General features: G+C 39.5%; 1 protein-coding gene across 4 annotated transcripts in view; it reads right to left on the reverse strand.

Moving 5' to 3' along the window:
- Positions 1–13,281, reverse strand: part of NEK10 (NIMA related kinase 10) — a 144,191-nt gene that overhangs the window by 83,834 nt on the left and 47,076 nt on the right. For all 4 annotated transcript variants that reach the window (XM_040965365.1, XM_040965358.1, XM_040965349.1 and 1 more), the window contains exon 22: positions 2,590–2,665. In XM_040965365.1, coding sequence (XP_040821299.1) covers positions 2,590–2,665 — 76 coding nt within the window. The remainder of the gene's footprint in view (positions 1–2,589; positions 2,666–13,281) is intronic.

Here is a 13,281-nt window from a genome sequence, read left to right on the forward strand (position 1 = left end):
GTCAAAGTAGCTACCAGAAGAGTATTTAGGAATAAATAGAGCCAAGCAAATGAAAAATCTCTAAAGTGACAGTTTATGAAAGAAATAACAAAATACAAAAAAAAAAAGGAAAGTTATTCCATGCTCATGAATTGCAACGAATGCAATGAATGGAACCAAGGCAATCGCCACCAAAATTCCCAGGATATTCTTCACAGAATTAGGAAAAAATATTAATATATATGAGCCCACAAAAGGCCCAGAATAGTCAAGTAATCGTAAGCATAAATGCGTAAATGATAAGTATAGCTGCAGACATGGCACTGCCTTAATTCTAAACATGCTATAACATTATAGCTATTGAAGCAGCATGGTACTGTCATAAAAATCACTCACAGATCAATGGAACAGAATAGAGAGCCCAGAAGAGAAATGACTGTCACTTTAATAAGTGGTATTAATCAATTGGATATATATATATATATTTCATAATAAATATTTATTAAAACAAATATTTATTAAATAAATATTCCATTATTTTCTGCATATATATTTATATATATAAAGACCATAGTTGTATATTATTGTCCTTGAAAATGATACAAACCTCCTTAAAAATGAATCAAATTCAACGAAGAAAAGGAGATTTTACTGATTTTCTAGAACAACGACCAAGCCACATGCCTGAAACCCAATTGTCTAGCAGAAAAATAAGGAATGCTCCAAGAAATTCCCTAAGAAGATGATGAAGGGAATGTATTCCATTGGATAAGCTAATATTGGGGGAATCAAAAGCCGAAGGGACGTGCACAATGAATGATACTAGAACATCAAACTCCTCTGGGACGCAACTGTACAGACCCAGGGAAGCTGCAATCAAATTACAAAATTTGGAAGTGAGCATAGTGACATTGCCTCTTAGGACACGCATCTCTCCTTTGAGAATGACAGTTGGAACCCCGCATACTTTGCTAAGGGCCCACCCATGCATCCTAGCAGGCAGCAACTAAGGTCTCAAGTGCTTGGGTCCTGGCACCCATGCGGAGGGACCTGCATGGGTTCCAAGTTCCTGGTTTGGGCCTGGCCTTCATCCACTGCTTTGGGCATTTTGAGAAGCAACCAATGAATGCAAGTTTTCTTTTCTCTCTCTGTAACTTTGCCTTTGACATGAATCAATAAATCTTTCAAAGAAATAAAGGAAAATGTGAATCCATCTTCTGGCTAATAAAGCAAAAACAGTTCCATGCTTTGGATTTGTTCCTATGTACTATACAGTCTCTCTCTCTCACTTGCTCGCTCTCACTCTTTCACTCACAAAGAGCTGATATTATCATGTTAGCAATTCTAAACTTAATTAAAGTCTTAGTAATAACATTCTGCTTAGCCAAGTATAATCAACTGAAACTTAAGCTCGTAATTTATTTTTTTCCGTAACTTTCTTTGTTGACAATAAAATCTGTTGCTGAATATGTGATTAGGTAATAAGGTTATAATCAAATTTGCATTATTTTTGAAAAGGAATGCAAGGTGAAGCAAAAGGAAATATTCTTTCCTGACAAGTAGTACGTGTGTCAGCCTTATTGTTAAAAAGGTTCATTCTACAGATAAACTTGAGGCTTTGGAATAGCCTGGCTACCAAGGTCTTGGTAGGTTCTCACAGAAATATCTTCAAGAAAAAAAGATGTATGGAACTTTTAGGAAAATGAATGAAAATCCCTTCTCCAAAATACCGAACATCCTTGTGTGCAACAATAAAATGGAGCTGTTGTTTCCAGTTTCCAGTCTCAGGAAGAGTCACACTCATCTCTATCATCAGGACTCAAGATAGATTTAAAAGGAAAGGGAAAGTGCTCTGATTCCTTGATCTACTGAATCACATTTCAAACAATTCTGGGAGATACGCTGTTCTACTGATTAACGTGTCTGTCAATGTCAGCATGTTCAAGCTAATTACATGTGATCAGCAAAAGAGAGCTCTCCCGACACAACGATGTGCGATTTGCAATGGAACTCTCAAAGCACACTATAGAAGTTGTAAGGGTATCAGTTCATCAAAATATAGACACTCACACATATGTCTCAGTAAATGTCACCATTTATTCATTCCTGCAGTAACACTTCCTCAAAGCCTATTATGTGCCAGGGACTGGGATAGGTAATAGGAAAGAAAAAAAAATCATTTTCTTGCCTTTGAAAATTTATATGTGGGAAAAAGGGAAAGAGTTCTAAAAACAAGAAAGTTTAATAAACTATCCCAAGTTTCAGGTCAGGCAGCAGTATCTACAGGTTCATTGTCAGATCAATTCAACAATTACTGCACACCTACTGTATGTCAAAGACCATTTCCGTTTTTACCTTATAAAATGAATCTCCATGAGAAGAAAAGCTATCTTAGAAAAAAAAAACATCATATTTTGTGTTAGCTGTTTCAAGTACGAACACATATTAACCCACAATTTTATTCACATGTGTTAACCTCGGTAGTTGGGAAGAATCCATTAAAGAAATTTTCTTTCTCACGGTTTTCTTTACTTCACTAGTCAACAATAGAAATGGCAGCCCAAGCCAATTAAATATGATATCCGAGAGTCACAAAATAAACGTTCTTACCAAGAGTACAGGATTGTTCCGACAACGGACGTCAATTTACTGTTTTCTTGCTTTTGCTTTGCCAGTCCAAAGTCAGCTATAATTGACAAAACAAAGCAACATGTTATTCCATTGTCCCACCCTGAGCATTGTTCCTTAGCATTTGATCTTCTGTGCAATATTATATTTCCCAATAGAAGGCTTTTCTTTGTTCACCCTCTGTCAAAATGCCCCCACGCCAATCTTCCACACCACTCCCACTCTTGATTGGCATACACACTATACCGTTATGATACGTATTTTGACAAAAGAGTTTATCATTTTTAAAATATCTTTAAAAAGCCTAGCAGGCTGTGACACAGGGTAAACCACATGTTCTAATGTAATTTCACTTTTGAGGTTGTCTTTGACGAGCTTCAAAGAAAATGAACCCAACGTGTTCACAAGTGGCAGTTACAATATCTCCTCTGGCCGACATGAAAAGCAAGCAAAGGAAGACCCGAAATTAAATGACTTTGATTTGCACCAAACCAGAGTAAATATGTTGCTCAGAGTCAGTTCAAGATATACTTGTACATCAACAAATGACTTTTATTTTTATCACTGCATAGAATATATGTGCATTTAATATTAGCACTGACTGTATTCAGACACCTCTCTTTTTTAAACCACTCAACACATTAGGTCGAAGCAGTGACAACAGATAGCCCTCACGTCCTCGTTGTACATCTCAAGAGGCTTAATTACCAAGATTGCACAAAAAGTCGGTGCTGAACCGGGGCAAGAATTCAAGTTGTGATTCCTAATTAGATTTGATGCTCACAATATCGCTTTGAAAAGTCCAGCAAATGCTTCAAGAATTTCACACCATGAACTATAAAACATGATTTGATTATTTATTAAAACATTATTTGATTATATGCTAAAATGTATTGCAGTTGGAAAAACACTCCAAGGTAACTTCATTCCAAAATAATAACAAATGCATATTATTAATAACAATAAATACTCATTAAACAACAAACCTAAATTTACATGTTTAGATGAATTGCCCCTATGAGTACTCACGGTGATTCTCAAACATAAGTGTTATTTAACATAGAGTAGGGGCTTAAAAGCCAAGACCGTAGAAGTTAGTACAGTATAGCGCAGCATGGTTTAGAATCATACAGTAGTAAATAATAAAGAGTAATCAGTTATCAATCATTTAAAGGAGGTGCTATGCATATGAAAACATATGTAGTATAGTATTGAACATCTAACATATATTCAATCACTGCATCTTCACGATCACACATTTTGTTAGAGGAGACTGAAGCTCTGAGTGAATCAGTGACTTATCTAACATCCCACAGAGAGAAATCAAGAGTGAAATATTAACCTCAAGTCGCCTGATTCTAAAACCCGAAATCAGTATCAGAATATAATACCAGCAGCAACAATAGCAACAGCAGAACCAGACTGCTGTGATGACTAATTCAATCACACGCGTAAGAGATAAGACCGATTCTGCACAAACTCTACCAGAAAACACAAAATGGAGAACACTTCCCAATTCACTTCAAAAAGCCGACATGACTTTGACACTAAAACTAGACAGAGACATCACCAGAGAACTACTGAGCATGATCCCCCCATCCACTCACAACGAGAACGTGCAAGGTGTTACCGCTAACAGCACAATGATAAGCAAGATGCTCTTTCAAATGCTGAAAATGAAAGGGATTCCCAATGCTCTAAACAGGAGACTCGGCTGTTCACAAACCTTTACTCATCGCAAACAAGCGACTCCCCCAGCCACAGAATCCCAGCCTTTGCTCGAGAGAACATGGTCCACTGAGCAACTGAGAAAAGACCAATCTAGGTAGAGAGTAGAGACAGAAAAACTATTGCTGGACCATGAAGACAATGCAGGATTCTACAGCCATATTCAGATAACTGACCTCCTACAATTTCCAGACTTGAAATGTCCACTCCAACAAAACAATGCATTGCCCCAGTACTTCACTATGGGCATGTCGGTGCCCCCGGACACACCTTTTTCTTTTTCTGAACTGGCTCCCCTACAGGGAACACTAGGAGACTTGGTGGTTGGCTCTAGAAGCAGATCTGCTTTGATCTTGCCAGTCTCAATCTGTCATTTGGGTGATTTAAGTAGGTTTCCTAACTTGTCTAAGCCTCCTCGTCTATCAAGAAGCACCTGTGCCTCTCAGCATTGACTGAGATGATTCACAGACGCTTTCTGTGTCCCGTAAGAAATGCTCAAAGGATGTCACCATGAGCGGTTGCCTTTTTTCCTCCAAAGCGCAGCTAAAATTTTTACCATCTTCATTATGTCTTCTCTGAATAAAATAAAAGCAATGAATGACTTTGACAATTCAGTTGAGACACCTGTTATCATGCTAGGCAGAGGAGTCGCCCAAAAAGCTAGTATGGGAAAGCCAGAAAAGCAAAGCTCTACTTTACAACCCATCCCATTCACAGCTCTGTACACCTTCCTGATGTGCCAGCAGATGCAGTGATCTTGGGATTGTCAGAAACACTCAATGCCAAGTATGGAAGAAATTTCCAGAAAGATGCTCAGACACCTTTCCCTCAGCAGACCCCAGTCCAATTAACGCTGCCCCTTCCCAAGGTCGGTTGGACTTCTAATCGCTTTCTAAACTTCTTCCTGGCCTTCCACACAACGAGAATCAGCTTCTCATCACAACATCATTTCTAGTTCAACAAATGGCACACGAATAAAAGCTAAAATGGCACTTCCTGTGCCAGGGAACAGGCAGGGATTTAATACAGTTGGACCAGGGACCCCTTTCACCACATCCCTTCTCGCTACTCCGAAACATCATCCCTGGGCACACGTGCAGGTGGCCCAGGGAAAGGATTCCCTGTTCTCCGCTGCATCGCCATTTGCTTGATTTGACTGATGGAGTTATTCCAACAGGGCACTGATTAGGATGGAAAATATGACCCTAGGTTCAAAAGTGCTTTTAGACGTCCAGGTGGCTTCATCCCCATGTACCCACACAATCCGTCCAATCAGTTAACTCTAGGGTACTTCTCGGCAGCTGGGAGTCTTGTGGGAAAAAAACAACGTCCTCACACTATGGGAGATCTTCTGAAGTCATTTTTTTCAGAACGGGATTTGTTTGTCTTTACTAAATTAATAGGAATAATGAAACTTTACTTGTAATATTAAACAGAAGAGTTAAGGACCAAATCATTACACAGAAACTCTCTCTTTTTCACAAACACACACACACAAACAACTTCAGTACACCCAGGAGACTGGGAAGATTGATGAAGAAGTGACAAGCGTGGTATCATGTCTCATGGAATTAGTCTGCATAAGCACACACACACTCAACACTCACCATGCTACCTCAGAGAACACACTTTGGGAAAACTCACAGAATGAAAACATGTCCAGAACACATCAGAGAATTAAAATACACTCTAACATTCTTATAGAAAAATACATGCTAAAATGAACTTTTATTCTCTTTAGTCTTCGGTGTTTTATGAAACTGTTATTCCCTTTTTTTCCCTCAGCTGGTAAACACCTGGTGCCTTCATATTTGTCCACCTGCTTTACTGCCGTATCAGAAGAATATAACCACTCCCTGGTCTGAGGCTAGGAGCTAATCCTGTCTGGCTCTAACTTTCCCAGACTTGTTGTTCTCAGCTTGTCTCTGAAGCCAACTTAAAATTATAGAACCTTGGAATTGCAGAGTAACCCACCAAAAAAAAATGTGAGAGTCTTCGGCATATTTCAAAAATTGGATTTGACTTCATTCCTTTCAACATTTCCTCTTTACTTTACAAGACCCTATGGAAATATGAAGGAACTGTGATGGGCTTCACAGAAAATGCTCTTGCTTTCTGAGTGATGTGAGAGCAATGTGTTGACTGAGAAAAGTTCTGTAGCCATCCTTCGCACAACAGATGTTGAAAGCGAGCAGAGCACCAGTGACGCAATATTCTGTAATCTTCTAGGAGAACTCAAATTACTATGTAAGTAGATGATAAAAGATAGATAGAAAGATAAACAGATGGATAGATAGAGTTGATGGGAAAGGAGATCTATGAAAGCCACTAATAACTCATTAGATACACATGTGACTAGAATATTTTACATGTATGCAAGTGATGTGCCATATAAGAAAGTGAGGACCAGCATTGTGAAACCCCTACCTGTGGCACTGGCATCCCATACTGACATCCATTCGGGTCCCAGCTGCCCCACTTCCCATCCACCTCCCATCTGATCTACCCAGGAAATCAACAGACGACGGCCCAAATGCTTGGACCCCCACATCAACACGGAAGACCCAAAGGAAGTTCCTGGCTTCAGGCCAGCACAGCTCTAACCATTGCAATCATCTGGGGAGTAAATCAGCAGTGTAAGACCCTTCTCTTTCTCTTTCCGTCTCTTCTCTCTCTGTAATCCTGCCTTTCAAATAAAAATAAATAAAACTTTATAAAGAGAAAAGAGGACTTTGTGCTTCCAATCAGAAAAGCAGTACTAATCCACTTTTCCTATAATGGCATACAGATTTCTCAGCAGCTATTTAGCCAACCGATAACAATTAAAATCCCCTAATCTTCTAAAAGAAAATTAAAATACCAAGGATTCTGGCAGTAAGAGATGGGTCTAATTTGATTTCTCAAACATTGGTTGCATTTTTAAAAGTGAAATCTTTCCTTTGTGTTATTTCTTGATGATTTGAGAGCGGGAACTGCTCAGTCAACACATTGCTCTCACGTCACTCAGAAAGCAAGAGCATTATCTGTGAAGCCTCCTTGATCTACAATACCCACCACGCGCCTGACCCGCTCCAGACCCCGTGTTCTGATATAACTGCATGTCCTCTTCATTTGAAGCCATTGCTTCTTGAAACTAAACATAGGCTAACACACACAGCTTCTGAACAGTGTCTGCCCATGCCCCTTATGTTGCCATTATAATTCTCCCCATATTTCCCTGATCAGATCATAGTACTTTCATTCTGAAAAACATCTCTGAAGACAAGTCTGGTCAAAGTCCCAGGTCCGCACACACACACACAGGCCCCCTGTACCTCTACGATTATTTTGATATCATTTAGAGGCATACTGCCGTTTTCGCGTCTCTAATGCTTTGTCTTGGCTACATTCCTGCTTCAGCCACTCTTACCTTTCCTGGTTGACTGCTCCCACAGAGGTCCTTAAGCCAGAATTTACTGTATTTTCCCCTTGTGCCGATGAGTTGCGACAGACCCTATCCGTTTAGTTGTTCACCGACATTCTCTGGGACAGGTGTATCCTCGCCTTATTAATCCTGGCTTTCTTTGACTAGTGGAATCTGAGCGGAAGTGACACACACTTGGGGGCAGAAGTTCCAAGAGCAGACCTGCGGCTTGCCTTGGCCTCTCTTTGCTACAGAGGACAGAAAGGAGGGGGCCTTAGCCAGCCTGGCCACTCAGCACAGCCCGCTTACCGACCAACAGTGGACAGTCTCCCTTGGCGGACTGTCAAGAGCTGGATAATAAATGTTTCAGATGCCATGGCTCACATATGGTCTTTGTCACATCTTCTTCTTTTATTTTTAAACATAAATATATAAACCACTTTGACCTCACAGGATATGTGAGGGCACTTCAAAAGCTTCACAAATGAAAAGATTTTGCTTTAAAATAGTTTTTTGGTCACATTTTCCACAGACTTTTTGAAGACCTCTTACATGCATGGAATTTTTTTTTTTAATTCTGGAACAAACTAGACATATCTTTTCATTACATTTCCCCTGAACTTTCGGAAGTCCCTTTGTCATAATCAAGCCATGACTGGATTTGTCCCATAGGCTGTGATCTGCCACCATTTTAAGCTTCTGAGACTCCCGGGCTGCCTGGTACTGCAGCAAAGCTATCCTGATGAGAACAAGGCTGTTTTGAACAGTCAGTCTCACCTTCGCCATCCCATCATGTAATTAGAAGCTTCACAAAGACAAGGGACTGGTCTTCCATCCCATCTTGCTCATTCCTAAATGGGGCAGCCCAGGCAATGATTTCTGAGTGAATAACTCAAAGTCTTCCACACATGGCCGTGAGCTCAGGTGGCAAAAACCCAGGGCTTTCCATCCTATGTTCCTCCCTGCAACACGCTGAATGGGAGAGGCGGTGGAAGAGCAGTCAAGCCTCTGATGAATGCTACATTGAATAAAGGAAGTTCGCGTTTAATGAGAACAACCAGCAGCAGCCAAATATCAGTGAAGAAATAAACACATGGACAGTATTTGTAGGATGAACATATGACCCCCCAAGACACAAGAGCCTATGCCCAAGAGCTATAATTTATAATTGAATTCGCTTTTTTGTTCCTTTTCTTTCTATTTTATTTGGGAGCAGTAGAGCAGAGAGAACACGAAGAATTTACACTAAATATGGCTACTTGAAAAGACAAAAAGATACTATGTGATGATTTTTAAGGTGAAGCTCCTTTTTACCCGGTTGCTTTCAGAGTCATTCTGTAACTCAGCAGCGCTAGGTGGTTCTCCCTCGGCAGGCTGCAGCACTTAGAGAGGACTGTGTGCTTTGCCCGGTGAACCACTGAGCCACAGGGCGTTTCCTTGTGTGGCCTCAAAAGCTACAGATCAATGCAGGTCAAGGAATATGCTCTCCAAGACGGCTTGTCAGATGGAAATAGACTCAAAGGTTTAAAACAGATAACATTCATAAAACTATACCTCCCTGGCCATGTTCATGTTTTGTGCTACGCTTCTTTACGAGAACAAACTCTCAGCATGCCTACGATCAACAACTACAGACCAACCTCAGTATTTAAAAAATGAAAAAAGGAAAAAGAAAAATTGGTTTTCCCTAAGTTCTTTTTTGTCTTTACATTGTTTCAGTCCCGTGTATCCGAAGTATAATTTAACAATTCTGTCCTTTCTTCTGGAAGTAAAACTTTCTGGAAGAGAAAAATACAACATGACAAGGCTTCCCCCTAGTGGTGACAGCCCTCATTACACACCGCAGTCAGTCAGCTAAGAAGACAAGGCTTCCCCCTAGTGGTGACAGCCCTCATTACACACCGCAGTCAGTCAGCTAAGATGACAAGGCTTCCCCCTAGTGGTGTCAGCCCTCATTACACACCGCAGTCAGTCGGCTTCCATAAACTTGATGAATTACAGCTGTCTTTCAACCTCCCCAAATATGGAAATTTTATACACTTAAAATTACATTAATGCTGAAAGACTGTAAATTTTGCTACCACCACCCTTAAAAATAAGAGTATAATGGCCATTTTTATATCAACAGTGACACTGAAAAAAATCCAGGAATAGTATTATATTAGATTTTTCAGATAGTCGTATCAAATCTTTGTAGATTAAATTTTTGATCATAAAGCCTTTTTGTATTCAGCGAAAATAACTGTAGCACTTCAATGTCCTCTCCATACAATTACTTTATTAGAAAGATACTGAACTAGGATATGATTCCAAGATAAAATTTATCACTGCCTCTTCATTTGAAATCGGGAAATTACTGACTCTTATAAAGCTAAAATGTCTAGAAACGCATGTACAGCCAACTAATCTTTGACAACAGTACTGAAAATAATCCTGGCAGTAACGTTGGTCTCTTCAACAAACACTCTTGGGAAAATCTGATAGAAGCCTGCAGAGGCAAGAGGAAATAGCTCAAACCCACACATGTCTCACCTTCTACAAAAATCAGCTCTGAATGGATCAAGGACCTAAATCTGCACCCAAAAGCCATCAAACTACTGGAAGAAAACACAGGAACCCCCAAGGTAGAGGCATAGGCAAAGACTGCATAGAAAAATCACCAAAAGAATAGGCAGTCCCAACCAAAATAAGCTACTGGGACTACATCAAACTAAAAAGCAAAGGAACCAATCAACAAAGTGAAGAAGCAACCAACACAATGGGACCAACTCTTGTCCACCTCACAACTGATACAGCACTAATAGTCGGGATTTACAAAGAGCTTCAGAAACCCAGTGACAGCAAAATAAACAACCCTGTGAAGAAACAGACAAGGGCATTGAACACTTTTCAAAGGAGAAAATTCAAATGGTTAACAGACATATACAAAACAAAATGCTCAGATTCCTTAGCCATCAGGGAAATACAAATGAAAACCGCATTTAGGTTCCATCTAAGTCCAGTGAGACTGGCCTACATTCCAAACTCTACGAACAACACCTGCTGGCGTGGATGGGGGGATGAAAATGCCCTGTTTCACTGTCGGTGGGAGTGTAGCCTAGTATGCCACTATTGAAGTTAGTATACAGAAAGCTCAGTGAATGGAGAATTAACCCGCTGTACACCCAGCTATTCTACTTCTGGAAATATATTCAAAGGAAATGAAATCTGCATATGAGAACGTGGCCCTGCACTCCTATGTTTACAGCAGCACAATCTCCAATAGCAAGAACATGGAAACAGCCTAGATGACAGGGTAAAGAGGAATGGCTAAACCAACTGTGATATATCTGCTCTATGGAATACGACTCAGCCGTTAAAAAGAATGGAATTCTACATTTGCAAACGGTCCCAACTAGAGGACATCAGGTTCAGAAAAAGAAGCCAATCCCAAAAGGACACATATCATATATTCTCTCTGATACAAGGCAACCTACACGCAAAATGCAAGAGCAATCGATGTTAGGTAAACATTTATATGCATATATTTATCCAGAGAATCTGTGTAATGGAGTCAAGTCTACCAGGAATTAGAGACACACTACAGCATGCATGTCTACTTCTGAGTAAAGGAAGGACTCCCAATGAAACTGTTAAATGTATCTTGACAACAGAATGCTGTGCTTTATACCATTCTCTCTCTGTACCTACCATGTACACTCTGATAGCAGAATGATGGACTTGTGACTGCTGCTAATTGTTACCTTATAGGGAAAAACATTTTCTCCTTATAGGCAAAAAATGGCGAGAAGAGGGTGGAGGCATGTGGAAGGAGAAATCCCTGGACCTAAGGAACTATATCATGAAAAACCAAAAAAAAAAAAAAAATTTATAAAAAGGCAGTGGTACTAGAAACTTGTTTTTCTCTAAAATTTTTGGCATTCTGATATATGAGGCTTCTTAAGGAAAGTAAATGTAAATATGAAAGTTAATAAATTGATAAGGAAATCAGGCGATTTCTACCAAGGTTTAAACTCAGTACATTCAAATGTAACCAAAAGAGGCAAATATAGCTAATCTCAGTAATACAATGAAATGTGGGTTTGGCTTATTACTCGGGAAATACGGGCTGAAGATTACACAGATTTTGAAGCAATCCAAATGGAAATCCAATATCCAATATATAACAACTCTTAATAACATAAATTGTAATATCTACATGTAAATGGGTAATATTCCTAAGGAAACCCAAGTCCAATTTGTTAAAAGATAAAAATTTTAAAAAAAAGAAAAAAAGAAAAAAGTTTACGGTAAAGCAAGTGTAAGTTAGTGGTAAAGCAAATGTATGTCTAAGGTGAACTTCCATCATTCTTTGACCTTTTTCTTCTTTCTTGCTGTTTCCAAGTAATTTTGCACTGAGACTTACACTGAGCTTTTATTTTAGGTCGCTTTTATTTTAAAAAAACAAATTCAGGATGTTCTACTTGTAAAAATCTAGGTCATAAAATGAATTATTATTCCTGAAGATGTGTGAGTATGGTGCACGCGCACATTTAGGATCATCTTCATGAGAAATCAGATTTTTAAAACGAAAGCAGTTAACTTTGGATGCTGTCAGATGTCTCGCTCATATCAAGAACATCAAGAACAGGAGGTCTCCAAAGCAGGTGCCTACGGCAACTCCCCGGGTGACTTCATATATAGTGGTTTTTAAGCATTTGCTTTTATATTTTATTTCTTCAGAAGTTATTATGAACTAATGAAACTTCATCTTCTAGCAAAAAAAAATGTATCAACTGTATACATAAAGATATCTGTATCGGCAGCATCTTCTCAAAAGAAAAACATTTACTAGTGCAATGTCATGATCAAAACCTCCTGGATTCCACTGGTTCAGGAACTCATCATCGGTGAACTACCAAAACGCGTAAGAGGAACACGCCTGCTCAGAAGTGAAGAAGGTAGGAGAAAGGGGAACAATCTAAGTTTAAATTTTAAGTCATGGTCGAGAACTAGGCAACTATGGGGGAAACTGTAATATATGTTCTAATTGGTAAAGTTTTATCTACTCTTGGGCTCTCTGCCACGGAGGAAAGCAGTGCGATAAAAACCGGGTGTTGAAAGGACACCAACGAGTAAATTTGCTTCCGGTCCTCAGTATGGATATCTGTCATCTCTGAGGCAAAGTGGTACGCCTGCCTGGTTGTCATAAAGCTTTTCCTGAAGAGCCAGTATGCCACAGAAAGAAAACACCTGGAAGACGACGGCTTGGGAATTAAATACCCAAGCATCCAAAGGCTACGTTTTTCAAGATAAGCAAAATGCAACTTAAACACTTCAAACTGCACTTGCGGCCTTCCAGTGTCAGACACTAATCACACAAAGATATCTAAGGGAATTAGAATTTGATAAAATTAAAACTTCACCTCCTCGGTCATACTAGCCATTGCCCAAGTGTTCAACGTATGGCTCAAAGTAGTTGATGGCTACCGCACTCGAAAGCCCAGAAGGAGAATCTTACCCTGAACATTCAAAGTTCTACTGGACACAACTCTAGAATAAGG

This window comes from Ochotona curzoniae, unplaced genomic scaffold (genome assembly GCF_017591425.1).
Source record: "Ochotona curzoniae isolate NIBS_2020 unplaced genomic scaffold, NIBS_Ocur_1.0 contig_1302, whole genome shotgun sequence".
In the NCBI taxonomy this organism is placed as follows: Eukaryota; Metazoa; Chordata; class Mammalia; order Lagomorpha; family Ochotonidae; genus Ochotona; species Ochotona curzoniae.